Source organism: Nestor notabilis, unplaced genomic scaffold (assembly GCF_000696875.1).
Source record: "Nestor notabilis isolate BGI_N333 unplaced genomic scaffold, ASM69687v1 scaffold7076, whole genome shotgun sequence".
NCBI classification, from domain to species: Eukaryota; Metazoa; Chordata; class Aves; order Psittaciformes; family Psittacidae; genus Nestor; species Nestor notabilis.
The window spans coordinates 20,391-46,012 of record NW_009931395.1 but is presented as its reverse complement, the minus strand read 5'-3'; the positions used below and the strand labels follow the sequence as shown (position 1 = coordinate 46,012).

Genomic DNA, 25,622 nt, shown 5'->3' with positions numbered 1-25,622 from the left:
ATGAATGTGACAAGTTTATTCTCCTTCACCAGCCCAGCAGTGAAGAGGCTGTTGGGATGGAAGCAGGGGGATGAAGAAGAAAAATGGGCAGAAAAGGCTGTCGATGCGTTAGTGAAAAAGCTGAAGAAGAAAAAAGGTGCTATGGAGGAACTGGAAAAAGCATTAAGCTGTCCTGGTCAGCCCAGCAACTGTGTCACAATTCCTCGTTCCTTGGACGGTAGGCTTCAGGTTTCGCACCGGAAAGGACTACCACATGTAATTTACTGTAGAGTGTGGCGCTGGCCGGACCTGCAGAGCCATCATGAACTGAAACCACTGGAATGCTGTGAGTTTCCCTTTGGTTCAAAACAGAAGGAGGTTTGCATCAATCCCTACCACTACAAGAGGGTAGAGAGTCCTGGTAAGTTCTTCCTTGTTTGTACCTTTACACCTTATCTGAACAATGCGAAGTATGGCAATTAATCCTGTGACTCACCAGCTTAAATAAGCAAAAGTGGCTGTTTGCACATGTCAGATTCTTCCTCTGCAGTTTATCTGAATGTAAGTGTTAATTAGCAGTTCTCTCTTTCACATGGCAAATGCTTCACTTGTGTAAATGTTTTATCACTGTAGAGAGCCATAGTCTTAATATATGCCTCAGGCTGCTGGGCTTGGTATAATCTGGTTTTGTTGGTGACCACTATCCCTCAATTAGTTTGGTTTTTACGGTGCAGACCAATCTATACAAAACACTGCAAGCTAACATAAAGGATTATTGCAGTCTATGCATGAAAACCATACTGACATACTGCAGTAGCGGTATTATTATTTCCGAATTACTGTTATCTTCTGTCACTTCTGTTTCTTCAGACCCCCAAAGAAAATATTGTCTTTAGGATCTCCCAGTTTTGTCCTTTTGAAAAGACTGTAATTTTAGACAGCAGAATATAATCGCATCAGTTTAAAGCTTTGATAGCAGTGTTTCATTGTATGTGAAGTTTTACCATCAGCCTTTCTATAAGTGCAGTTTGCTTACCCGCTACCCACTTCAAGTTGTAACCCATTCTTGCTGTCTCCTCTTGAAAAGCCAAATCTCTTTTTGTTAAATCTGTGCTTAACTTATGCAAGTTTATTATCAGGGAATACTCCCAGGGGCTAAGATGAAATGTGCTTGGGCACATCTACACTAGTTTCCAGCTACTTGTGAGGTTGTACAGGGACATCTGCAGAAATGCACTGCAGGCATGGGTGGACTTCTGTGGTTTAAATATGGGAAGTCCATCTGTGTTAGGCATTCCATAAACTGCAAAGCTGCCTCTCCAGAGTGACATGGACACTTTAAGAACTACAGTGAAAATCAGATAGTTGCAAGGTTGTTTTTCTGGGGATGGAAATTGCATTTGTCTTGGATCTGCAACACATAATGTATATCGAGATGTTAAATATTTCCCTTTGGTGTGTTAGTATTAACTTGGAAAGCATGTGAATGGCAGAGGTAATACCCATAATATATGTAGTTATGCAGCAGAAGCTTGGAAAAATGAACTCTGCACTGGAAAAACAGTTCTTAAAAAATATAAAATTAAAAAAAATAGGTTGAAATTCTTAACAATTCCATGTTAGGCAGAAGTGGGATAACTATTCCTGGAGAGTAGTTATGTCCTTGTACTGCTAGCTGTTTGCATATCTCTCTGCTAGTTGTTTACATTCAGTGTTCCAAAATATTGAAAATTGAGATTCCTGAAAGATGTCTATTTCTGTCAGATTGAGCAACAGTTGGATTCTCTTATTGTAATGTCAAATGACATGGTCTAGCTCATTTTGCTTTAGTCTTGAAAACAATTACTCAGTTTCAGAACATTCTCATTTGGGCCATCTATACCATATTTAAAAATAGGTATTTGTAAACCTATTGTCACTATGTAAAATAGAATAACATTTTGAAAAGATGTCTGAAGTGTACATTTTAGCTGAGTGCTGCTAAGTAGCTTAAGTGGTTAGAAAGCTGGGGTTTGCATGTTAAGTCATCTTACGAATTTTGTGTTTGGGAAATGAAGCAAAAAGGTATTAACTGTAAGCTTGAATTCTGGGTTGCTCTTAATTGGTTTTGGATGAGATAAAAATCTCTACATTTATGTAGCTACAGAATTTTTGTTGGGGAAAAAAAAAATCCAAACCAGTAACTTAAGTTGGAGATGGTAGAAATAAAATGCTTTCTATTTTGTCCAGAGAATACCCTTCTTCAGGAGAAACTAGATGTGTTGCCTAATGGGCAGCTGGGCAGTTTTCCTGTAAGCATTAGGGCTATAGTCAGTTTGATGGAGCTGACACGAGTATTCAGTCTTTCACAATGTCAATGTGTTGCTCTAAAGACTTAAAATATCCTGGAGGTAGCTGCTGACCAGGTGCTACTGTAAACTTCTGCTGAGGTGCCCTGTTAAATCTGGGTCTGGAGGTACAGTGTTATATACATGATGAAGTTACGTCTTGAACTTTAAACAGCTTGGATGAGTGAGAGTGGGGTCGAAGCCCACTGTGGTTTTACTGAGGTCTCTGGCTGGCTGCGTAAAGGAAGAGGGGCATATATCTAGTCATCCACAGGCCTGCTGTTGGTTGGAGGGATACCGCATGGGGATGGTGGGAAAGCACAGCTTTTGGAAACAGGTGGTAGCTGAACTCCTGTTTGGCTTGGAGCGCTGTGCTTCATACCTTATGACTTTTATTTCCTGTCCCTTCCTTGTCCTTGCTGTCCTCCAAGCGTCATCTTTATCTTCATTTCCTGACAGTCACTCCCAAATTCTGCTAACCATTTTTTCCCATTTTTGCCAGGACATTAAAGCACCATTATTGCTGCATAAGTGCTTATGCTTTGAGATTAATGGGTAGTGGGAATTCATGCATGAGTCACTGTTTCCAGCAGCCTGCGAGCACGAGCAGATATCGTTTGTGTTTCCAAGCCATCATCACAGCAAGGAGGGTTTAAAATGTACTTTCTCCTGACAAAACATAATTGGAAGCTCAGATTGCATATGATGCACATTTTGTGTGCAAGGTACATCGTGAAATTCTGGCTTGATAGTGTAGTCTGTATTTAAAACTCCTTTGTGCAGATCCAGTTACTGGAGAACCGAAGCATACATTGCACACATGGGATAGCATCTATACGTTAACTCTTCTCCTGGTTGTGTGTGGTTTGTTTCAGTGTTGTGTAAGTTTTGAGGAACAGATTAGCAGTAAATTGTCAAATACATAAGACCAGATAATGCTGTGTGTTGGGAAGTTAGTGCTGTGGATGTATCACTTTTTCTCATGGTGCCAGAGGGATGCATGGATTTTATACATTATACCTTATTTCATCCTTGCTGTTTAACTTGAAGGTAAGCTTGGAAAACATGAGAATTGGCACGCTGTGGTGTCTGCAAGCTACGAATCTACACCTGAACACAAACAAGAGATTTTTCTATTGGTCAGGGTAGATAGAAACCGGTTGTAAACAGTTGAAGGAGGCGGAAAAGTATCAGCAGTCTCAGATAGGGAGCCTCCCAGGTGTCCCTGAGCTCAGGCTGTGCTGCTGCCTCTGTGCAAAGAAGAGGACATGGCATCTGGCAGGGTATGACGTGGTGGGTACCATAAGAATGCCTGACCTGACCTAGAGGCTCTGCACAGGCATGGGTGCCTACCTGATCCTGCAGGTCAAGAAAACTGAACAGACAGAAAACTATGTTTTGGCACAGTTAGCTTTGCAGGCTTGGTGCCCTTGGCTCACTTGCTGTGGAGTCAGATGGGGGCAAGGCAACATGGGGGCAGGGGGTGAAGGTGAGGAAGGGTGGCCTTCCTGTCATGGTCAGCCTGGTATCAGCAAGCTGCCCCCCAGGCGATGGAGACCTGACCCATGGCTGGGTGCATAAACAGCTCCTGCTCGCTGTGTTGTGCCAGCACAGCTGTTTGTGTGGCCTTGTGCTGAACCAGATCACAGTCACTTTTTCCCTCCCCTGCTGTGTTATCTTCCAGGCTGATCAGAGCAACGCAGGGGCTTGCTGTGTAACTGCAGGAACATCTGTACTAACACAGCCCTGCGGATGACACGTGGGGAGGAGTGGAGGTGGTGGGAAATGTAAGGAGAAAGTAGAGGCTTTGTTGCTGGGGATGGGAATGCAACCTTGTACTCGACTGTCGGGAGGAAATATCTCCTTGAGATGTATTAGAGTAGCTCACTGGTGCTGTTTCATATGTCTGTTGTGTGCAAAATTATTTCTGGTGCAGGATAGTTAATGGCTGTCAAATTTCTCCCTTGGCAAAGCAAAGCTTTTAATTAAGGAGGGCAGGGTCTAAATTTGATGCCTTTTAAGAACTGGCACGCTCAGCTGAACTGTTGTGCTCACTTGGCTGAATCTGCTTTTTTTCCTCAGAGTTTTTTATTTTTGTTTTGAGATATCTGGAATTCAGGTTCATACCTGGCTTGGGACTATCTTTAAGTATGATCAAGACGTGACAAATACTTAGGTGTAGAGTATAGGTAGGGAGTGTGAGAAAAAAGTGAACGCTATGTTCTGCATCTCTCTGAAAATGCCCCAAATGATCTCTCAGGTTTTGCTCCTGAATGTGTGAAATGACATTTGGAAGTTCTTCCTGAGATACATCCTTCCCTTCTTTTATTCCTTTGGTTTCTGTGGAGACACAGCCTCTGTCACTTGCCTCTGTCCTCAATTATATCAATAAGGTCAGGTGAAAGATGTCATGCAGAATTTAGGGGTGGGAGGGGTATGGGATTCTTCTTTTAAATCTGTATCCTGTTTGCTCTATCAGCAAAACAAAAGGAATGGGATAGGGAGCAGTGAGGATGAAAAGATGCTTAAATTGACACTGCTATTAAAAAAGTAATAATAAATCAGACCTATAATGGGACTTTAGGGGAGGTAGTTCAGTTCTTTTACCTTAGCTAAAGGGAAGGAAGGAAGATAAAGAAACTTGAGTATCTCATTTTATTAAAGTCCTAGTGAACACTAGCTCTTGGTTCCATCTGATGCAGAATTGTGTTAGTTTGCCTTTACTAAGCATCCTTGCTCATCAGCCTGCTAGGAGACTAAAAAGGATTGGAGTTTATAATATGTTACAAAGGAGGCAAAAGAGGAATTAACTTCACTTCTATGCTTAATGTGTGGAAGTGGTTGAAGGTGTGTAATGTTTATGTAAATGGCTTCCTGCTGCCCCACAGCTGAATGATGTCTCCTCAGAGTGTCCAGAATCTGCTGATATCTCCTCAGGGGTCAGGCTTGGGAGAAACTGTTTTCATTGATCTGAGTAAGCGTACACCTGCCTTGGGAATGCAGTTGTTAACTTTTCAATATTCATTTCTGGAGGTGTCTCTGATGGTCCCCTGTGTCTGAGGCATGCAGTGCTGGGGGTAGTAAAACCAGTCAGTCTAGAAGCAGCCAGTCCGTCCTCTGAAATATTCTGGTTCCATGGATCAGCCTGTCAGCACAGCCACTTGGAGGTAGAAGATAACTACACTGGTTCAGGTGGTTTTGCAATTATTGATAAAGTATAGATAAATAAGGTTGGATGATTCTCCTCTGTTAAACATCTCTTCTTTGGAGAGGCTGGGTGCAGTCTGCTCTGCATCACAGGGCTTTATGAAGCTGATGGTGCCTGTGTTCCACCCCAATCAGGGAATGAGCAACAGTTGCCATTTCACGACACAGACAAATATAGTTGAATTTTCAGTTCTGCCTAAAGATCATGATATTTCTTTCCATTATAACCATTAATTCAAAGTGGACGTGTGCTTCAGCAAGCTTCGTGTTGGCAAGAAATGTTTTACCTAAATGTACAGCTGGTTTTTGCCACAAGAAGAGGCCAGGTCCCCAGGCTCTGAGGGAGTGGTAGGTGTGTCATGCTGTTTTTGCTCCCGGTGCGGACTACTCGCCTGTGACTTTAACCTGATTGTTTTCATATTCGTCTTTGATCCCCTCTGCTGTTTGCTCTAAGCAAGACTCCATGAGGCTGCACACCTACTGCAGGCACCAGGGGTGCAGAAAGAAACTTGAAATGGTGGAAATCCTGGGTAAGGCAGGTTTAGACTCATGTGGTCCTGGAAGTAAATGCTCCTTGAATGCTCTACTCTACAGTGCTGCAGCTGTGGTCCTCAGAGAAAGAAAAATAAGGCATGTTTAAAGGAGCTTTTTAATGCTATTTGAAATAAACGAATTTCTGGTTGTGTATATTGGTCTGATCATGCTTGTGTATATTGGTCTGATCATGCTTGTGAGTTCTCTTTTTTTCAGTACTTTACAGAAAAATGGAATGAGTCGGTCTCATCCCCCTGTACTCAGCTGTCCTAGGATCACTACATATAAAATTGATGTTCCCAAACTATTTGTCTACTTGGATTGAGAAATGAGAAAAGGATCTTTAAAAACCTGTCATGGCATACTCCCCCTGTGCTTCAAACCTGACTCAGCCTGTTGCAGCAGGTCACCTCTCAGATCGCTCACACTGCTTTCGGCAAACAGCAGGGTTCAAATGTGGCTCCTGGGACTGTCAGGTAGAGTCTGTCCAGATCAAATTTGCAGCCAGGAGAGAAAAGTTGGGAGTAAGCAGCAAGTCCCTTTGGGACTGCGAGCTTGCCTGGCTGGGCTCTTTGGGATCCTGGCAGTTGCTTGGTGTCTCCTACCACCCAGCACCTGGGAGAACACGGCTCGACATGAGAGCCTCCATGCCACTTTCAGCAAGATGGAAGAACTCTGATGGCCCATGCCGGAGGGAGCCCAGTGGAGCAGCTCTTGTCAAGATTCCCACAGCACCAGGCCTTGTGGAGGATAATGCTGTCAGTGCCAGGTGCCGGGGAGAGGCCAGGGGACCAAAAGCAAAAAGCAGAATGCTCTGGGGGATGTAAGGGAGGGGCATCCCTTTGGAGTTAATATGTAGAACCCAGTTAGAAAAATCCTGTTGCCTCATGATTTCCACAGCAGGATTTCTGCACCTCTGCAGGCTGTGCATGAGTTTTGCTGTATTGCTGTGTGAGGCTGCAGCTGGGCGTAACTTTATAAATAGCATGCTACAACAGGTGGGCACAATTATAGGATGGTTCCCCAAAATAGCAAGCAACTGTCAGTGTGCTTGGCAAGGAGCGTAAAACTTCCTTCTCTTCAGTTTTGCAGGATTCAGTTCTAAAATTCCCCACCAGAACTAGGGGTGGTGACCTGGGGAACAGGAGTTGAAATCAGGAGGCAGAAAGGAGGCAATAGTCTTAACAGTGGGGTTTTCTTGTCTTACCTCACCACATGTCAGTAAAATGAGCTGCAATAAAGGGATAAAAGTTGTCAAGAAGGATATGTTTGTGTCCTTTTTTGTTTTTTTTTTTTCTCGCTTTAGAATTAACCAGATTCAGATGTTTCTTCTGACTAAAAGACCAGACTTCCAAGTTTTAACCTACTCAGTAGGATAGTGATCGTGGCTTTCATACAGGTAATTTGAACCCTGGTCTGTATAAATGTCCAGGTTAATATACACTATCACACTGTAACTTCCTCCTGTATCAGGACTGCTTCTCCCGCAAATCTGCTTACAAGAACTCCTTTGCTAATGTGCATACAATTAGTACTAAATTCTGAAATTTGCCTTCACAAATGTCAGTTTAATCAAAATATTAGCGTATCAGAACATCCGCAAATAAAATCTAATGTTAGCTGAATATTGTAATGCAGGAAATGTACTAATATTACTTGCTAAATGCATTTAGACCAGATGTCTGATGTAAAGTCAATTTGGTACAGCAACAACTGTTTTGTCCTTTTTTTTTTTTTTTTTAAGAACAGTCTTTAGTTGTAACCATGTAAAATGACGAATCAAGCCATGGGGTCTACTGAAACTGTAGAATAAAATTGAGAGTTGAGAAAACAAGAGAGCTTTCGGCTTTCTCCTGGAATAGAAAATGTGGCATGTTCGTTATCCAGAACAGGCTGCTGAATAGCTGTTACTGAGCCTTTTCACTGGCAATTACTAGAACATAGGTTTGGAGCAAAAGTCCAAAAGGCTGGCATTTCTGCTTTTGAGAGAACAGTAAAGCAAAGCCTTGCTACCGCAGCCAGTAGCACAGCCTTGCTTAAACCAGGTGGTATTGGAACAACATAAAGTAGTTAGATCCTCAGAGACTACTTTTGCCACAACACTATTAATTTATTTTTTTAACCAAGAGTAAACTCTATCCTAAGTGTAGATATGTAAATATCTTTGTATGTGAGAACTTGTCCTCTGGTCAAAGAATATTTAATTTTGCCAGCTCTTGTTTTAGGCAGCACGGGAAAACCTAATGACATTAAAACTTTTCTTTCTACTTGGTGTTTTATTGTTTACAAGCAAGGTGTCGAAAGTCTTGTTTCAGTCAGCATGCTTCGATGACTCTCAGCTACAGGCAGCGAGCAAAACTAAGCATGTTCAGCTGAGCGTACGCTGGTACCTGTTCTGTTCCCACCGTGGGACTGGGCTGCTCACTAGGATGCCACAGCCAACTTCAGCTGTTGTGGCCTCAAAGCCAGGAAATTAAGCAATGAGTCTTCAGGAGGGTTGAAATTCATTAGGTTAACATTGGTGCTGTGTTTTGATTTGTTTCCCTTTCTCCTCCTAATACTTAATTTTTCTTACTTCATTTTTGCAGTATTTTCTATCTGGAGCGTGTAGTACGAGCCTCATATTCCTCCCCTGCCCATGTTTTCATACCCATTTCCAGGTAGCACAAACTGGCATATGAGGATTTCCCTCCTTCCCAACCCACAGTTCTATTTTTCTGCTAAAACAGAAGTGGCTTTGCATAAATTCATATGAAAACACAGCTATATGATGCTTGGAAATTAAAGTGTACTGTCTAATGGTAGTGCCCTCAGGTCTTCATTAGGGCTGAGGGCCCTGTTGTGATAATAAGCCTTTATAAACTCTTCTACAAACATACTTTGGCCAAGTTGTCATGATTTTTAAGAGCAGAAAGTGCAGCAGTAATTGCTTATCTTTTTCTTTCTTTCTTTTATTTTGTAAAGCTCACAGAAGAAGTGGAATCTACTTCGGCAGTGAAAGATGATCAAAGTCTGCTTTCTTGTATATATGGCCCCTTGTTGTATTTCATTACTCGGTCTTTCAATTTCCAGATGTGGAAAGAGACATACCTTCCCAAATTTTAATGTAACATGCAAAGAGGGAAAAAAAATGAGCCCTCAAGGGAAACTAGCTGTCATCTGGGCTTGTGCAAGATAACCCATCTGTGAGAAAGTATGCTACTTTGAAAGTACAGTGGGTCCTTTGGCTTGGATTAGGTGTGGAGTTTGGGTTCTGTTTTAATAGAGAAACTTAGAAAAAAAAAGTTGTAATAGTAAATTGCAGACTTTCTAATGAAATTATCACTGGAACGTGAAAACAGAACAAAAAAAACCCCGAAGAAAACTTTCATTCTAGGACAGCACACCTGTTAGCTTTCTGAAGAACAGCATGATGTGCTACAGATACAAAGAGCAGAAGATCAGTAGCTTTCTTCAAAGGCCACAATTACATTTTCATAAAAGCACTTCTTTCTTGTGTGGTTAGTTGGAACATTTATCTGAACAGCCAGATTGTCTTTGGTCTATCTTCTATATTTTTGGCATTCTTGGCTCTTAGATGAAATAGCCCTGTGGGTGAAATTGCCCTGTAGCTGTAATTTCTTGAATACAGCTCCACTTGTTCGGTGCAGGCATACTCTGGGTGTTATTTGCATGGTAAAAACAAGCTACCCAATTCCCAGGCTGTTTTGACAGATGCAGAATTTCTTCTTAGCTAGAGTTCCAGAAACAATACCCATCTGGGTGGGTATGTTCCAGGTGGTTTATCTTCCTCTTCATTACTAGTAACGTTACTGCTAGTAGTGATATATTATCTCTTAACTCCAGGTCCGCATTGACACAAAATCTCGGAGCAAAATTCAGCCATGGTATAGCCCATAAAACCTTTAAATCTGGTGTTTGAGAAAGTATAGAAATCAAAGTGTCGGATGACTTGTGGTTCTACTCCATTAACTGGTTTTAACCATTTTAATGAGGTTGAATTTGCATATCTGTTGCAGTAGCTTTTTAAGCCAACAGTGTATTTAATAGTATGTTTCTCTTAAATATAGGCATCCCTACTGAATCGAAACAACTATATTTAAGAACAAATCTTATTTTTTTTTTTTTTTTTTTTTGGTATCTGTGTTCCCTTCCACTGAAGAAGATAAAGAGGAAGGGAAAAATTCTATCTGCAGACTGTTAGTGCAGCGCCCTGCGGAGATCAACACAGCAAAGATGTGTGCTGCTCCGTTATTATATAGTAACAGGTGTGTTGGCTTAGCACAGAATAACTCTTGCATGCTTTCTCCTGTTCAATTATACCTCTTCCTGGAGCTGGCAGCTGCAACAGAGATCAGCCTTCCCCTGCTGTACTGAGCCTCAGTAATTTGTTATTCCATATGGTTGAGGTCTGCAACCTGACCAGAAGCTCAGTGCCTTACGTGGGGGTGAGGGAAGCAAGAAGGGTACCTGTCCCCCATTACTTTTTGGAACTCCTGGCGTCCTTCCATACTTGGGAAAGTCCCGGTCTGTGCTCATGTCTTCACTCTTGAGTGAGCAGCATTCAGATTAACTCCTCTGTGACTCCGGTAGGAGCAGCTAGCCTTCAAAAAAGCCTGAGAGATGCAGGGAGATCAGGTTTATGGCTGTGAGTGACTGTCTTGGAGTTGGACTAACTGGAGTGTTGTAATCTCTGTCTTACCTGACTTGGTCTTTCAGGGCTATTCCTCCTCATTTAAGATTGTATACAGAGGGAGTATGTAAATTAGGGACAGCACTCAAAGTAAATTCTACAATGATGTTTTTGAGACTGTTTTTGCTATATCAATACAGGTGTATTCTTCCTCCCCTCCCTGCTTCCCCTTTTTCCAAGTGTATTTTGAAGTTGGCATTTGAGGTAGTTGGAGAAAAAGTTAGGTGAAAAAGTGTGAAGGAGAGCTGGGAAGGGACTTGTTCTAATTTGAAGTCCTTCTAACTGTCACCAGTGGTTCTGCCCAGCAGGAGAAAATGTGTGTATACCATGGGAAAATCTGGCACTGCTTTAGTTTAATTGCAGAAGACATACAGAAAGTATCCTGTTCGTCTGCTATTTTAAAATGCTATAAATTATGTGGCTTCCTGTGATGTCATATGTGTCATTGTTTAATGTGAGGTAGGGGGTGGGAAAGGTAGGTGATGTACTTTCTGCACAAATTAACTTCAGCAAAGTTTGACCTTCATCCACAGGAAAGGAAGAGGTAGGAAAGTGTGTTTTTAATGCTTAGAAAAGTAAGGAAGAATCATAAAGACAGGAAAGAGAAAATACTTTCCGACACATGATCTCATTGTTACTTTTTTCACTGGTAATTTATTAGCTCAGCAAATGTTGACTGTAACATTTAAATAGGGCTTAACCTCACTGCAAAAAGACTGTGAGGTTTAACAGAATGAGCTTATTTCTGCGAGATTCTAGTATTCAGAGAGATTGGGTTTGATGTTTGCCATGTTGTGAAGGAGGGGATTTGTGATCTCCCCCTCAATGTTGAGTAACATTTGGTTTGTTCTAATGTTTTGTTTCATTTTGTTTTGTTTTGTTTTTTTCCCAGAGACATGTAACAATGAATGGCTACACTGGAGGCAAAGGGACAGTCTGCACAGCCAAGGGAGATGCAGCTTCTCCTTGGGTGTTTTGCAATTGAGAGCTTCCAGAGAATGGCAGATGGATGTGTTTTGTTTCAGAAAATGCTGTAATTACAGAAAATGCTGTAATTACAGACTTTATATAGTCCTTGTAAAGTGGAGTTAGTGAAAAATCTCACATCTAAACAAATCTACTTAGGGCTGACCACCTTCCTCAAATATTTGAGACCTGTTGGAATCTCAGTGAAGCTGCTCTAAGAAGTGAGATATGAGACATCAGATTAAATCTTTAAAACCTACTCCTGACTCTTAATGGGCAGCCTTAATTTCAGTAGTGAGGGGTTGGTTTGGGTTTTGTGTTTTTCTGAGTGTGTGTTCAATGAAGATGCCTGGGATGAAACTCTTCACGCATTAATGCCACTAGCGGGCAAAAATCTGGTGGCTTAATTTCTCTCTTAGGCATATGCCAAAAAGAAAACAGTAAAGGAAACCTGCCTTTGTTGTTGTTGTTGTTAATCTGTGACTTGCTTTAGGAATAAAGGGTGAGATTTGTGTGGCATCCTTTTGTATCCACTTGTATCCTTGCTGTTTGTTTTGGAAAGATGTAGCAGCTGTCTGGGAAACACCTTTCTTAATCTGAGTGATGGTTATGTCTGTATAGCATGGCTGTGAATACATGCTCTTTTTCCTCTTCTATGTGCTCACCAGGTGTTGGGGACAGGGCAGGAGCCTGGCTTGCTTTCACAGGATTTTGTGGGTTTTTGGCACCCTCCCTTAAAGGCAGGCTATCCCAGGGGGTTTCTTCCAGTCCCCCTCAGGCACAGAGTTGGGAAATAAAGGTGCTAAAAAGAGGCAGATGTGGAGAGGAATAACTTTTTTTATTTCACTTCTGCTACTCTGTGCACAAATCTCCCTCTCCCTACACTTGCCTCTCCTCTTCCCCCATCACCCAAAAATCTCAGTCTGTAATAAGACTAGCTTTTAATCCTGTGAGTAGCTTGGACTTTGCTGTGAGGCATTCTAAGATAGAAAAAGGCACTGGAGAAAAGCTGATTCTTTTATCTTAGCGTATCTTGTATCATGTTCATATTCCCAGTTAAAAAGATTCCTTTGTTTCTCTGCTGGTGAGGAGGCTTTGGGAGTGTGGTGAGACTAGCGACTAGTAGTTTCTGATGTGTGTTTCTCTGATCCCATAGTAGCATATAGTTGAAGTTCAATTGCTGCTCAGTTGGTTTTTTTGAGCTACGTAATTTTGTTTAAATTGTACATTTTGTAAAATGACTTGAAGAGTTAATAACTCTTTTAATACTAACTTGTAAGAACATAGTCCAGGTTAAAAATAAAATTACAGCTGTTGGGACCAGCTTGAGTTCAAGGCCTATTAGTATTGTCTTCAGAAAAAATATCTGTCCATATTACCAAGGGTTTGGGTTACAGGCCATTATGTGATTAGCAGGATCACAAGTGCAGCTGAACGAACTGCATGTCAGCATTGTAACGCACTTACTTCCCAGCATTTCGGTGTGCGAATAAAACTGGAATGCAGAACTGTGGTTTGTTCTTGGCTCTTCTTCACTGGCCCTGTATGAAAACAAGCTCCCATCTGGCAAACCAGGTAGCTAACACAATTGCTATGAATTCAAGCTGTGCAGTAACCGGATATAAGGAAAAGAATTCTTGCTTAGACATGCACTCCTAGATTTGACTACCTTGTTTTTAAGACAGATGTGAATATGTCCTAGGGGAGGAAGAATGTGTTTTTTTTTCCCCTGTATAACCTAGTCCTTCAGAACTGAATGTCTAATTTCCTTCTTTTTCCCTTTCCAGTCCTTCCTCCAGTGCTGGTTCCGAGGCACAGCGAGTACAACCCTCAGCACAGCCTCTTGGCCCAGTTCCGCAACCTGGGGCAAAATGAACCCCACATGCCGCACAACGCTACTTTCCCGGACTCTTTTCAGCAACCCAATAATCACCCGTTCCCCCACTCGCCCAACAGCAGCTATCCAAACTCGCCTGGAAGCAGCAGTAGCACCTACCCACATTCTCCAGCCAGCTCAGACCCTGGAAGTCCTTTCCAAATGCCAGGTACAGTCAACTTCGGTTCCCCTTTGGAAGGGAGAAGGTTGTTGGACATCACTGGGATTGTGATTTTTTTGTTTAATAATACCAAATTATCAGCCAGCAGTTGTGTTCAGTAGCGAGCTGAGAGATGCAAGGTAATAAAGACTTTGTAATCGCTTTGTCTGGTAATAATACTAAGTGTTTTAATATCATGACACAGTTAAAACATTGCAGTAAAACTCTTCTAGGACAGGGGGAGAGATTCAGAATGTTTTGGGGACCAGTTGAACAGTTTAGCCCACAAAACATAGTGTTTAATGCACAAGAAGTGTAATGCTAGAGATAATCCTTGCTTAGGAAAGAGATCACCATAAATTCAGCACAAGGCTTTAGTTCTGCTGAAGAAGGATGTTTCTCAAGGGGATCATGCTATTGCTACTTGATAAAATTTCTTCACATTAATATAATTTCAAGAAAAAATACACTTCAACTAAAAACCAGGCCCCAAAAAGAAATCTTCAGGCTGTTTTACTTCCTAAAATCAAAGAAGTAACAATTTTTCTTTGTTGGCTGATACCTGTAGAAAATTCTGTGAAGCAGTTGTTTTTTGGTCTTTGCATGTGGATGGATTACAGTACCGCAGAAGCAGTCTGAGACAGATTTCTTGATCTAAATGCTAGGAGGACACCATACAAATACTTACCAATGTTCTGTTTGCATGTTTTCTTTGGGGGCTGAGGGAGGGTGTGTGTAAACAAGGCGACATCCTATTACATGAAGTTAACATCCTCAGATTTCTGCTCTCATAGTTGTTTCTCTTTAAAATTTTTCTCTTGTGAGTGAAGACTACTGAATTTGCGGAGGCAGGAGGGAAGGAAAGAGAGTTTGTATTGGCTTTCTAACAAATGTGAAAAGTTGCCGCAAAACCAGCTGCCTTTCCTTCCTTTCTTTTTTAATACGATTGGTGTGATTGGGGCTCATCCAGCACAGATAAAGGCTTCTCTAAGAAGGTCTTCCTGAGCACTGGCTTGTGGAAGTTCACTTGATCTTTGAGGGTCTGTTCTGCCTACACGCCCATAAACACAAGTCAGCAGCTGCAGTGAAGAAATTGAATTAGAGAGGAGGTCAAGATACTGATGTCTTTGATGCTTAGCTCTGGACAGTTGTTAGTCTTGTACTAGTGGGGAAGGAGGCTGACTTTTGGAAAATACAGAAAAAAGGAGCAACACAGTTATCCAGAGATCTTTAAAACTTTCTAGATAGTGGGTAATTTGTCGCCTGTGGACTTACAATCTTGTTTTCCTGTCTGTGCATCACTAACAATAAGTTGCACACACACAAACATGTAAGGCTTAGTGAAGCACAAGACTTAAAGTCCAGTGCAGAGTGTTAAGCTTTTAATGCAGCCTTTTTGTCATCTCCATCTTTCTCTGCTGCTCGTCATCCAACTGAGGGTATACACATAAGGGAATTAGTAAGGTACCTGCCAGCATTAGATGTAAAGCTCTCAACAGATTATCTGCTAAACAATATGTAGTTAATAGATTTCATGAAAACCAAAAAAACCCACACAAAGCCCCTGCCACCCCACAAAAAACAGTGCTTACAAAGTAGTGATTCTCCTGCCTTTCATTGATACTCATTTGATTTTCAGGGTTTTGGAGGGCCTTGTGATTATTTGCTGTGGTAGTTTGCAATCAATGCTCTCAGTAATGGAAGTAAACATGGGTGAGCAGCAGCCGTGTTCGCCAGAGATAGTACAGTGGTAATCTAATCTCCCTTTGCGTGCACCTCTGTGCAGTTGATTTGGAGGAGAGTGTCCTCTGGTGTTTTGGGAAATGATGACATTGGCAACTTCCTGCAACTTCTAAGAAGCCATTTGGGAAGCTTTCCTAGAAGTGAATAGGTAGCTGAAGGGCAGCTTGAGTACCTGGCTGGGAAGCTTCAAATAGGGCTGAAAGCAGTGTGTTAGTGAGTATGGTCGTTGTGCATGGGCTGGTTTTATGCTGGTGATTCAATCCTGAATGAGGCAGTACAACCAGTAAGAGGCACTGACAGATAAATTCCAGGCCTGGATGGCTACTTCTGTAGAATTTGGGTTCCTGAATATTCTACTGTTGCCAACATAGGGAAATAGAGCTAATACTTTGCAATGACAGTAATAAGGTCCTTGGATGTATCTGGGATGTTTGCATACTTTTCTAATGGAAACATCTTGGCAACAGAAAAGTTCAAACTGGAAGTTTTCTGCTCCAGCTTCTGTTCACATTTACCATATTTGATACCAACTTCTGGCCTGGTACGGTGACCTCTTTGTCCCTTAATGTCTATATGTCACTTTCAACCTGCAAAAACTGTGGGCTGGAAACATAGCTGAGCTTTCTTTTCTGGCTTGATGGGGGGAAGTAACTTGGTTTTATTTCAGTTGAGCTTAATATGCACAGTAATTCTTTGCTTTCCTGATTCAAGGTCTGTGATTGCTTTCTCAGATTTCTGGTGGGTGGAAGTTTATAGCTGAGTCAGGCTGGAAGCATTTCCAGGCTAAAACTGTTTATGTGGGTACGTATCTATACTTTAAAGAGAGGAAGAACTCGTGTATCTCTGCCTTTTCTATATTTAGCTGATACACCGCCTCCTGCTTACCTGCCTCCGGAAGATCAGATGACACACGATACCTCCCAGCCGATGGATACCAACATGATGGCACCTGCAATTCCCCCCGACATACACAGAGGAGGTAAAAACACTTCCTTCTTGTCTTCTGCTTCACTTCTTAAAAAGAAAGAACTTTCAGAGCTTACTTTTAATAACTGAGTTTCAATTTTGGATGTATGTTGTTATGGAAGTTTTTATCTTTGTTAAAACCCAGTCATGTAATTATTTCTGTTGCTGTAAGGGATGAAATATTGAATCTGGAGATAAAAATTTGTAAATGTAAATATTCATTTAGGACAAGTAGCTATCACATGATTCTTTAAGAATGTGAACTGTATGGGGCTTATTACTTTCTTACTCCCAAGCAATTTAATGACCACAGTCATTTTACATTTTGTATCTGGAACTTCCACTAATCCCAAACAGAAGGAATTCTATGATGCTGCATGTTTCTGTGTGTGATGCTGAAATTACAGTTGTCCAAGGAAAGGAATCTCTTTCTGTCTTATGATTACATTGATTTATTTGGGTAATGCAGTTAATGCTATATAAAGCCTGCTGAATTGTGGATGACAGTAGATATGGTCATGTATAGCTCTCCAAGCAAAGATTAGATGGATGCTAAATGCTGTCAGTTATATAAACTCTCAGAGTCATTTTACATGGGCAATTGGAGTATCTGTATTTTTATCTGTGAGACAGTAAATCTCATAAAATTGCCTTTTCTTACTAAGTTTTTGTCCTGAATTCCAAACTTCGATCCTTAAAGAGTATGCTGTGCTTTTAATAATTTACCCTTCTGGTCATAAGGTCATTGGAGGGTTTGTTGTTTTTTTTTTTATTTTGTGGTGTTCCATGCTCTCTTCCCACTTTTTTCTATCTTTGAGTCATGCAGCAATAGCACTTGGTTCAGAATTCAGAGCTGTTGGCCTGAGGTGTGGCGTTTCCACAGACTTTAAAATCTGTATTAAAAAAACCCCCTGTTGCTTTATATAGTATGACACAGACATCTTTTTACACATTGCTTTTTAAAGCCCTTGCAACCAACCATGACTGCTGACTAAAGGATTTAGTGCATTCATCACATTGTGAGAAATAGACCCTTTAGAGAACATGTAAGCTTCACACAATTGTGGCCTGTGCCAAGTAAGAGCAGCAAGCTGGATGCTGTGCCAGAATGATTATCAAGATCACAAGCGTATGAAAAATTTAATTGTTGTTTGATTTTTTCTTTGTTTTTCTTCTTTTTTTTTTTTTTTTTCTTCTAACTTGTTTTGTTGCTAAGATTAGTGTCTGGTTTCAGGAAGTGTATTTGCCCTCTTAGAACAATTTGGATAGCTTCTGTATCGGCCTTTTTACTCTTTGCATGGAGTGAGTTTTGCATGTGATAAACCCCATTTGCAGCATTTCCACTTTTCCCTGGCCCCATACACTCTGTGTGTATGTATAGTCCTTGCTGGCTTGAAGTACATATATCAACATCTGTGCCTAACTGCAGTCTTTTGCATGTTTGTCCCTTAAACAAAGTACTCAGTACTGTAGAATTCCTCTATTACATGAGAGTTGATAAAAAGAAAAGAGTTTGCATTTTTCTTTCATTTACTTTTTAACATTCCACCATCTAAAAACAAAACCTGTGTCTATTAGTATTTTTCCCTCCTAGTAGTTAAGTAAATGGATTTTCATCTCTGTCCATTTAAACAAACAAACTGACCAGCCCTTATGCCTGTGTGCCTTCATGTGTTTATTATTCATATATTTATGATACTTAAAAAAATCTGCTGTGGGCTGTACAAGAAGATTTTTTTACTGTGAACTTACTGCACCATGTTGGTTGCAGACTTTCTAGAAGCATGGTCTTCATGGTGATTTGTTAGTCTTAGGAGATTTGGTTTAACAAGCTGCATCCTGTCAGTGAAGTTGGGTGATTTCCATTGCTGGCCCATGCTGGGAATAGAGAGACTGAATGCACCTGCTCTGCATGACTTAAAGCAAATGTAAGGAAGTTAGTATGAAATCTGCGTGAGAGAGATATGATTAATTTTGTAAGAATGGCCAGCTGGCAGGATTTCTTCCTGACTTTGAGGACTGGGGCAGAGCTGCAGCTTTGATAATTGCTGGCATTTTCATGGGAATTAGAAGGGTAGTAACATCTTACTAATAATTAATTACTGGTGGGGGTTTTTTATGGTGTTTTTTTTTTTTTTTACAGTGACATGAAATTATAGACAATGCAAGGGTATCAGGAAAGATCAGCTCATTTCTGCCAGGGTTTTAAGGAAGTTATTGGTCAGCAGTAGACACTATGCCCAGAAGTTTGGCACAGTGATGAAGGATGTGTGATTCTGCTCTTGATTATTTGCCACCTTTGTATCTGCTGGGTTGGGGGGGGACCTTTTCGTTTTTGTTTTGCATGTGTCAGAAAACTCATAGTGGTGTGATCTGTGAATAGAGGAAAATATGACCACTGGTCTTAGTTCGCTGATTTCAGTAAAGATTTGGGGCTGGGAGAAGAAAATCTCTGGCCAGAGAAACAAGTTTTCCTTAATACTAATCTGGTTTTCATTTTAGCACTTCAGCCGCTATTTGGAACTTCAATCTGCAAAGTATCTTTAGCAGCAAGTCCAACTGTGCTAGGCTTAGCAGTGAAATAGTCTCTTCATTTAAAGGAAACCACATAAAGCAGCCACATCCCTTCACTAGCCTCCTTTTATTTGGAGGCAGTTTAATAATTTGTAGCTGTTATTTGTCACTTGAAAGAATGTGCACTGGGTGGAGATACCTGAAGAAACCTATGCTGTGTTGCACACCCACAGGGAAAGAAACTCTTTGGTAAAGACCTTTGGTATCATCTGGAGAAATTGTTCCCTGTCCACAGTCACTAGTGTTACCTCAAGACTTAATGTGTTTCTAGAGCTTGATGGGTGGAAGTTGTGAACCAGGAATTTCCTGTCAGCCTTCTGCAGAATTCCCAGCTTCAGTGAGGAGCTGCTTGTTTTCAGTCTGGAAAACCATGTTCCAGGAAATCCTTGCTATTGCTCAACAAGTAATTCTTTTGGTGATGAACAGTTGCAGATTTTTTGTTTGGTAGCACTTGATGAATAAAAGGTTCTTATCAAATAATGTCTTCCTCTGTTTCATCAGCTCTTCAGCCCAGCGTAATTGTTAGGATTCTGCCCATTACACCCTTGTTCCACCTTCAATCCCAAGCAGTATCTATTCATACTGAAGATGTGCTTCATGCATATTCTGCAGACAAATGTCTCTCTCTCTTAGTTTTTGAAGTCTCCTGCCCTTCCTCTGAGCAGCTCAGGAGAAAGATTCATGCACACCCTGAATGCTGAAAGATTCACCTGCCAACTATATGTATTTAAGCTACCTTGCTATGCTTCTTGGTACCCAAAGTTGTAAATGGTCTCTTGTGCAGTGGTGTGATGTTGTTTCTCCCTGTCCCTATACAACTTTGCAGTAAGCACAGAGATGGTAATTTGGTAGCTGAGTAAAATGAAGTAGAAACTCATTTACTAGATTAGAAAGGAAGCTGAGCTATATAATCACAGCATTTCCTGCTGTCTGGGCCCACACCATAACGTGATGTAGAAAACTGGGCAGGGATAGTGGGGCACTGCTTCGTGTGTGCCCAGGAGCTTTTCTGTTGATACTTAGTGCCAACCTTTGTCTTCTGTGAGTCTTGTGCAAGTCAAGTTAGGGTGAATCTGTTCTGTTGTATGTCTCTATGAAAAGTTCAAATATAATTGATGATAGAAAAGACTTCATTTAGCTGCAGTTGCTTATCCAGCTCATCTTTCAGTAATGTGCAGCCAAAATCTGAAGCTTTATGAATCTTTATATCCTGAGCCTATATTCCAGTACCATTAGATTGTAATGTTTTCCATTGTTGATTTACAGATGTTCAGGCAGTTGCTTACGAAGAGCCGAAGCATTGGTGCTCCATTGTCTACTATGAGCTGAATAATCGTGTTGGGGAGGCGTTCCATGCTTCTTCCACCAGTGTCCTGGTGGATGGCTTCACTGATCCTTCCAACAACAAGAACAGATTTTGCCTGGGGCTGCTCTCGAATGTTAACCGCAACTCCACCATTGAGAATACAAGGCGACATATTGGCAAAGGTAAGGTTTGGATCTTTCCATCTGTTTTTGGGTTTGGGAGAGGGTAGGCATTTCCCCTAGACATGACAGCCTAGGCCAGTTGTCTCAAGATGAAGCTGGTCTTACCAAGTACATGGGATAAGTGCTTTTGTTGGTAAATATATCATTTTCTGGCCAGGTCTTACAAGAAAAGTATTGTTCTTACTTGGTGTGTAATTACAGGAACCTTTTACCCTTAATCAATTTTTAATTGCCAGATGGCTTATGGTCTTAATTAGAATGAGAGCTTAAGGAAGTTTGTCTAATTAAATGTCTTGATTTATCTTGATTATTGGTGTATATTGGAAATCCACGTTCTAGTTCTTGGCATGAGATCTTTAGCTACCCTTAGTTCCAACATAAATTAACTATCTTAACATGTATTTAGAGAGACAACCTGATAAAACAGTTTTTCCAAATGCATTTTTCTCAGGATGGTGATTCTTTTAGTGGGAATTTTGTGGTTCCCTTCTATGGCTGTGACAGTGTCCCATGAATAAGAAAAGTTTCTGGGTTAATACAGTTTTATTAGAACTTGCCGTGCAAATGACAGGCAAAGCTTGACATTGCTTTCTGCAATGGAGCATTCCTTTTTTTATTCCTGCCAGGCATTTTTTTAGGTATTTACATTAGTAGTAAGCTCTAAATTTTGTGAGACAGTTGAAGGTTCAGCATGCCCCAGGCAGTGGGGTGTATTGTTCAGCATGCCCCAGGCAGTGGGGTGTATGGTTCAGCATGCCCCAGGCAGTGGGGTGTATTGTTCTAAGTGCCAATTAATGAAGTATCTTCCTCCTCCTTAGAGGAGGAAAGAATTGAAACTGCAGAGAACTGTTGGGTCTTCAAGTTTGAGCTCTGGAGAGCTTTTCTGTACATGAGGACTTGTGCAGCTCTCACGCAGTATACCACACCTGTGCTGTGCTACTAAAGTCCTAATACTTTTTTCTTCTTTTCCTCCCCATCCATCTTAGCAAGTATCAGGATATTTATTTAACACCTCATTTTTCTGTTAAAAATAACCCAGCTGCAGGCAGAGTTCTGCTGAAGCACTTTACTGCCTGTATACTGAAGCAGAGTGTGGAAGAGACACACTTGAATAAGTAAATGTGTGCAGCTAATGATCATGTAGAACTGTTAGTCTTCGAGGAAGGAGGAGTAAATCCCAAACTTGAAGACATAGCCATAAATGTTTTTGCAGATCAGGTGGAAGTATATATGTACTCACACAGGTACCTGCATAGTAAGCGGCAAAATCTTACATGATGGAGCGCAGTCAAGGCTTCTGACTGGACTTTGGTTTAGTTTTTAAATTCTTCTATGTGTTCACTTCTCTGACTCTTGTCATTGTGGGAGGTGAAAGATCTCACCAGCAAATAGTCCATTTTTAAACATGAAAGGTGAATTTTCTTGTTTTCTCAAAGCCTTTGGAATTGAGTCCTACTGACAGCAAATCTCCATGAAGGTTCCCTGTATGTTACTCTTCTGGGGCTTGCTGCCATCAGTGACAGGTGAGGGAGCAGGCAGTAGAAGGGGAAAGGACTATTAAGATTTGTGTTTACCCCCATTTGACAGCTAAATCTGAGGAATGTAAGGGCCATTCTTTTTTACCAGCTTTCTAGAATTAAACCAGGCTGAAAAAACTCATGCTACCCAAAATAGCATTCAGGACATTTCCAGAGAGAATCCAGCTCAGGGCTGGTTTGTTATCTACAAATTATGCAGTAGGTTTCTGCTCTCTCCACTTGCATTCCCAATTACTGTTTTATATAAATATAATGAGAAAAAGTTCAAGTGGTCAAGCCATCCAATGTACTACATCAAAACTACTGCAGTGCTTGCTAGTTTATTGTTGTTGAATATACAACGTGCTAAAATGCAGGAATTGCCGATTCCCCTTACATATACATACCTACACACCTCCTTTCCAGTTGCCTGCTGATCAAACAAAAGTAAAAATGAAGTTTAAAGACAGATGATGCCCATGGCAGGGGGGTTGGAACCTGATGATCTTTAAGGTCCCTTCCAACCCAACCCATTCTATGATTCTATGCTCTGATATGCAATTAATGTTTATCTCTAAGCAGAAACATACCTCTGTTGAGGCAGAGCATTAAAAGTAGATACACAGTGTGAATTTTTCTAACCTCCTTATGTCAACCTTCTTCTCTCAGGTGTTCATCTCTATTATGTTGGTGGGGAAGTGTATGCTGAATGTCTTAGCGACAGCAGTATTTTTGTGCAAAGTCGGAACTGCAACTACCATCATGGGTTCCATCCCACAACTGTCTGCAAAATCCCCAGTGGCTGCAGTTTGAAGATTTTCAACAACCAAGAGTTTGCTCAGCTTTTGGCTCAGTCGGTAAACCATGGCTTTGAGACAGTGTATGAGCTTACAAAGATGTGCACTCTCCGTATGAGTTTTGTAAAGGTATGTGAAAATTTGCTTGAGATTAATTTGTAAGCAAAACAAATTGTTTCTTCTTAATCACATGATTTTGAATGGTCCAGTGTCTCTCTCAATTGACCTGTTAGTAGTTCCTGTGTCTTAGGTACAGAATAGTTTTTAAGTGTAAGACCATACAGATTGTCATGAAACAAAGTTGCCTTCGTTGACAAAAATTTGTCTGAGGCAGATACTTCGAAAGCTTGAGGTGACTTACAGAAGGTGTTTCTTCACGTAAGTCTGTGGTCACTTGTGAAGCATTTCTGTCATGTCTTTTAACTATTCTAATTTCACTGAATTGCCTCTTGTAAATTTTTAGTGTTTCAGTTGAATTCTAGCATTTAGTATGTGCATAGATTGTGTGTATATAGAATTAGTTGCATAATTACTCTGGAATTATGGGGCTTGTCTTTTTAATTTTGTGGCATATGGCAAGATACAGTATAAGTAAGTTTCGAAAAGAATTGAGTCATTAATTACGTGGCCTGAAAGTGGAAAAGACACCAATTCGTTACGTAGCATCAGCTTTTGTCCCTTTTATTGTCCATTGTTACTGTCCATGCCATCTCCTGCTCTGTAAGAGGCCCAGGTGGACTTCATGCTCCTGTTCCTGGGTACTATTTTTGGAGACTTGAGCTGGGACTGCATTGTAGGTCATTACAGTGGTTGTGGAAGTGTAGATAGCATAGCCCTCTAAATCAGTCTTGACCAGCAGTTCCCAAATATGTATCTAACTTTCAACTCCCAAAATATACGTAACTTTTTATTCCAGGGGGGCATGCAAGGTCAAGATTAGTGATGTGGTTGTGTCAGCACAGGCACTGATATAAAGGGGCTGGTCACATACGTGAAAGTAGTCAAATGAAGATGGTAATGTGCTGAAATACTCTTCTTGACAGGAGGATAGAAATTTTCAGATCTGTGAGGACAGGGTTTCCTAAACCAGAATGAGTTGTTTATAGCTCTGCATCCTATAGAGTTGTGTGGCAGTGTTGCCTGAACAGTTGCATAGGACTTTGTGTGTATTGGTTGTCGTGCTGCACAGTTTAGAGCCGCTGCCACCTGTGTTGGAGTTGGGCAATTCCTTCATTAGGGGTTAATACAGAGCAGAGTAAAGTGTACTTGTGGGTGTTTTAGTCTTGTCTCCAGACCTACCCCAAAATGGTTCACTTAAAAAATGATTTTGAATGCTGTTTAAGTATCTGCTTATATCTTTGGTAATTACTATAAATGAATCAGGTGTGAGCTGAAACAAGACCTATTTTGTCTTAATTTGAGAAACAGCCTACTGGGGAATGACCATACCCTCTTTCTCCAAAGAGGAATGTTTTTTATTTATCTCTTTGTTTATCATGTCCATCCTGTGAATGATGCTTTGGTTCTTGTCAGACAGATGCCTCACCCCCACTTCCATAATGTCAGTTTATGACCTCATTTTTTAATTTATTGATCTGTTTGGCAGCATTTCCCCCCAGTTTGTTCTGGTTTTGGTCTTGGCAGAGAAGACTTCATTATCCTCCTTTTCAGAGGCTTTAGTGGGACATCATACAGCTGGCAGTGAGATATGGGGAAATTTTTCACTGCCACAGATTATGCCTTTAAGAATTTAAGACTTCCATTCCATGAGATCAAAAGATCTCAAAATGACACTTCCTCCAAATTTAATTATTTAAAAAAAACCCCAACCCTTCAGATTTGTTTGTTGAAATGTGGTAATAGTTGGTGCCTCAAGGGTGTTATGCTACTCTGCTGATAATGACTGTTAAAAGCTAGATTATTTTGGTAAGAAAGAGGATAATTGAAGTCTGCTTGTAACATGTTTGATATTCTAAAATAAGATGATTATTTTCCTTTCCCCACTTATGATTCTGTTTGCAGGGCTGGGGAGCTGAGTATCATCGCCAAGATGTAACAAGCACTCCATGCTGGATAGAGATACATCTTCATGGTCCCCTTCAGTGGCTGGATAAAGTACTTACTCAGATGGGCTCTCCTCATAATCCTATTTCTTCAGTGTCTTAAAAGGTCCCAAGCTCCTGCATTTTGGAAACAATTGAGCCTTGCATGTACTTGAAAGATGTATGAGTCAGACACACACGTTTTTATTCTCCCTCTCTCCCCGCCCCGAACTGGCAACAGCTGAAAAAGAGCCATGAAAATACTTGACTTCTGTGACCAACTGTTGGATTCAGAAAAAAAAATAATAAAGCCCTTTCACATACTGTTGCTATCAAGAATTTTAGTTTACATTGTAATGTGCTATTGCAAAGTTGATTTGCAGGGCTTAATGCAATGGGGACGACCGAGCCAAAACCACAATCTGTTGGACCGAGCTCCAGAAGGATCTTCCTGTAGCTGGCACTCAGAGATTCTCTTTCAATTTCTCGTTGTTATCCCTTGTGTCCTCTGGGGTGATGTTGGTGAAACCTGCTCTTTGCAGGCTCTCTGCAGTACATTTTAAAGCCATTTGTCTAAGCTGATGGTTGCTGTTCTCTTTAAAAGAAAAGTCATAAGGTTTAATCTCAGTAACTGTGTAATAACCTTTGAAATTGTGTCCTGACCATACTGCTGTAAGAATGTTAGGTATGTTTTTTGCTAAATGTATGTACGGTGTATTTGAAAGTTTAGAAATTAATTAGATTTAGACCATA

General features: G+C 40.9%; 1 protein-coding gene across 1 annotated transcript; it reads left to right on the top strand.

The window, feature by feature from the left end:
• On the top strand, nt 1-25,175 carry SMAD1 (SMAD family member 1). Its single transcript, XM_010015864.1, has 6 exons — nt 1-400; nt 13,494-13,751; nt 16,348-16,464; nt 20,292-20,513; nt 22,700-22,956; nt 24,850-25,175. Exons 1-6 carry the CDS (start codon nt 1-3, stop codon nt 24,991-24,993), a joined length of 1,398 nt encoding a protein of 465 aa, XP_010014166.1. The 3' UTR covers nt 24,994-25,175.
• Nucleotides 25,176-25,622: the final 447 nt, after the last annotated feature.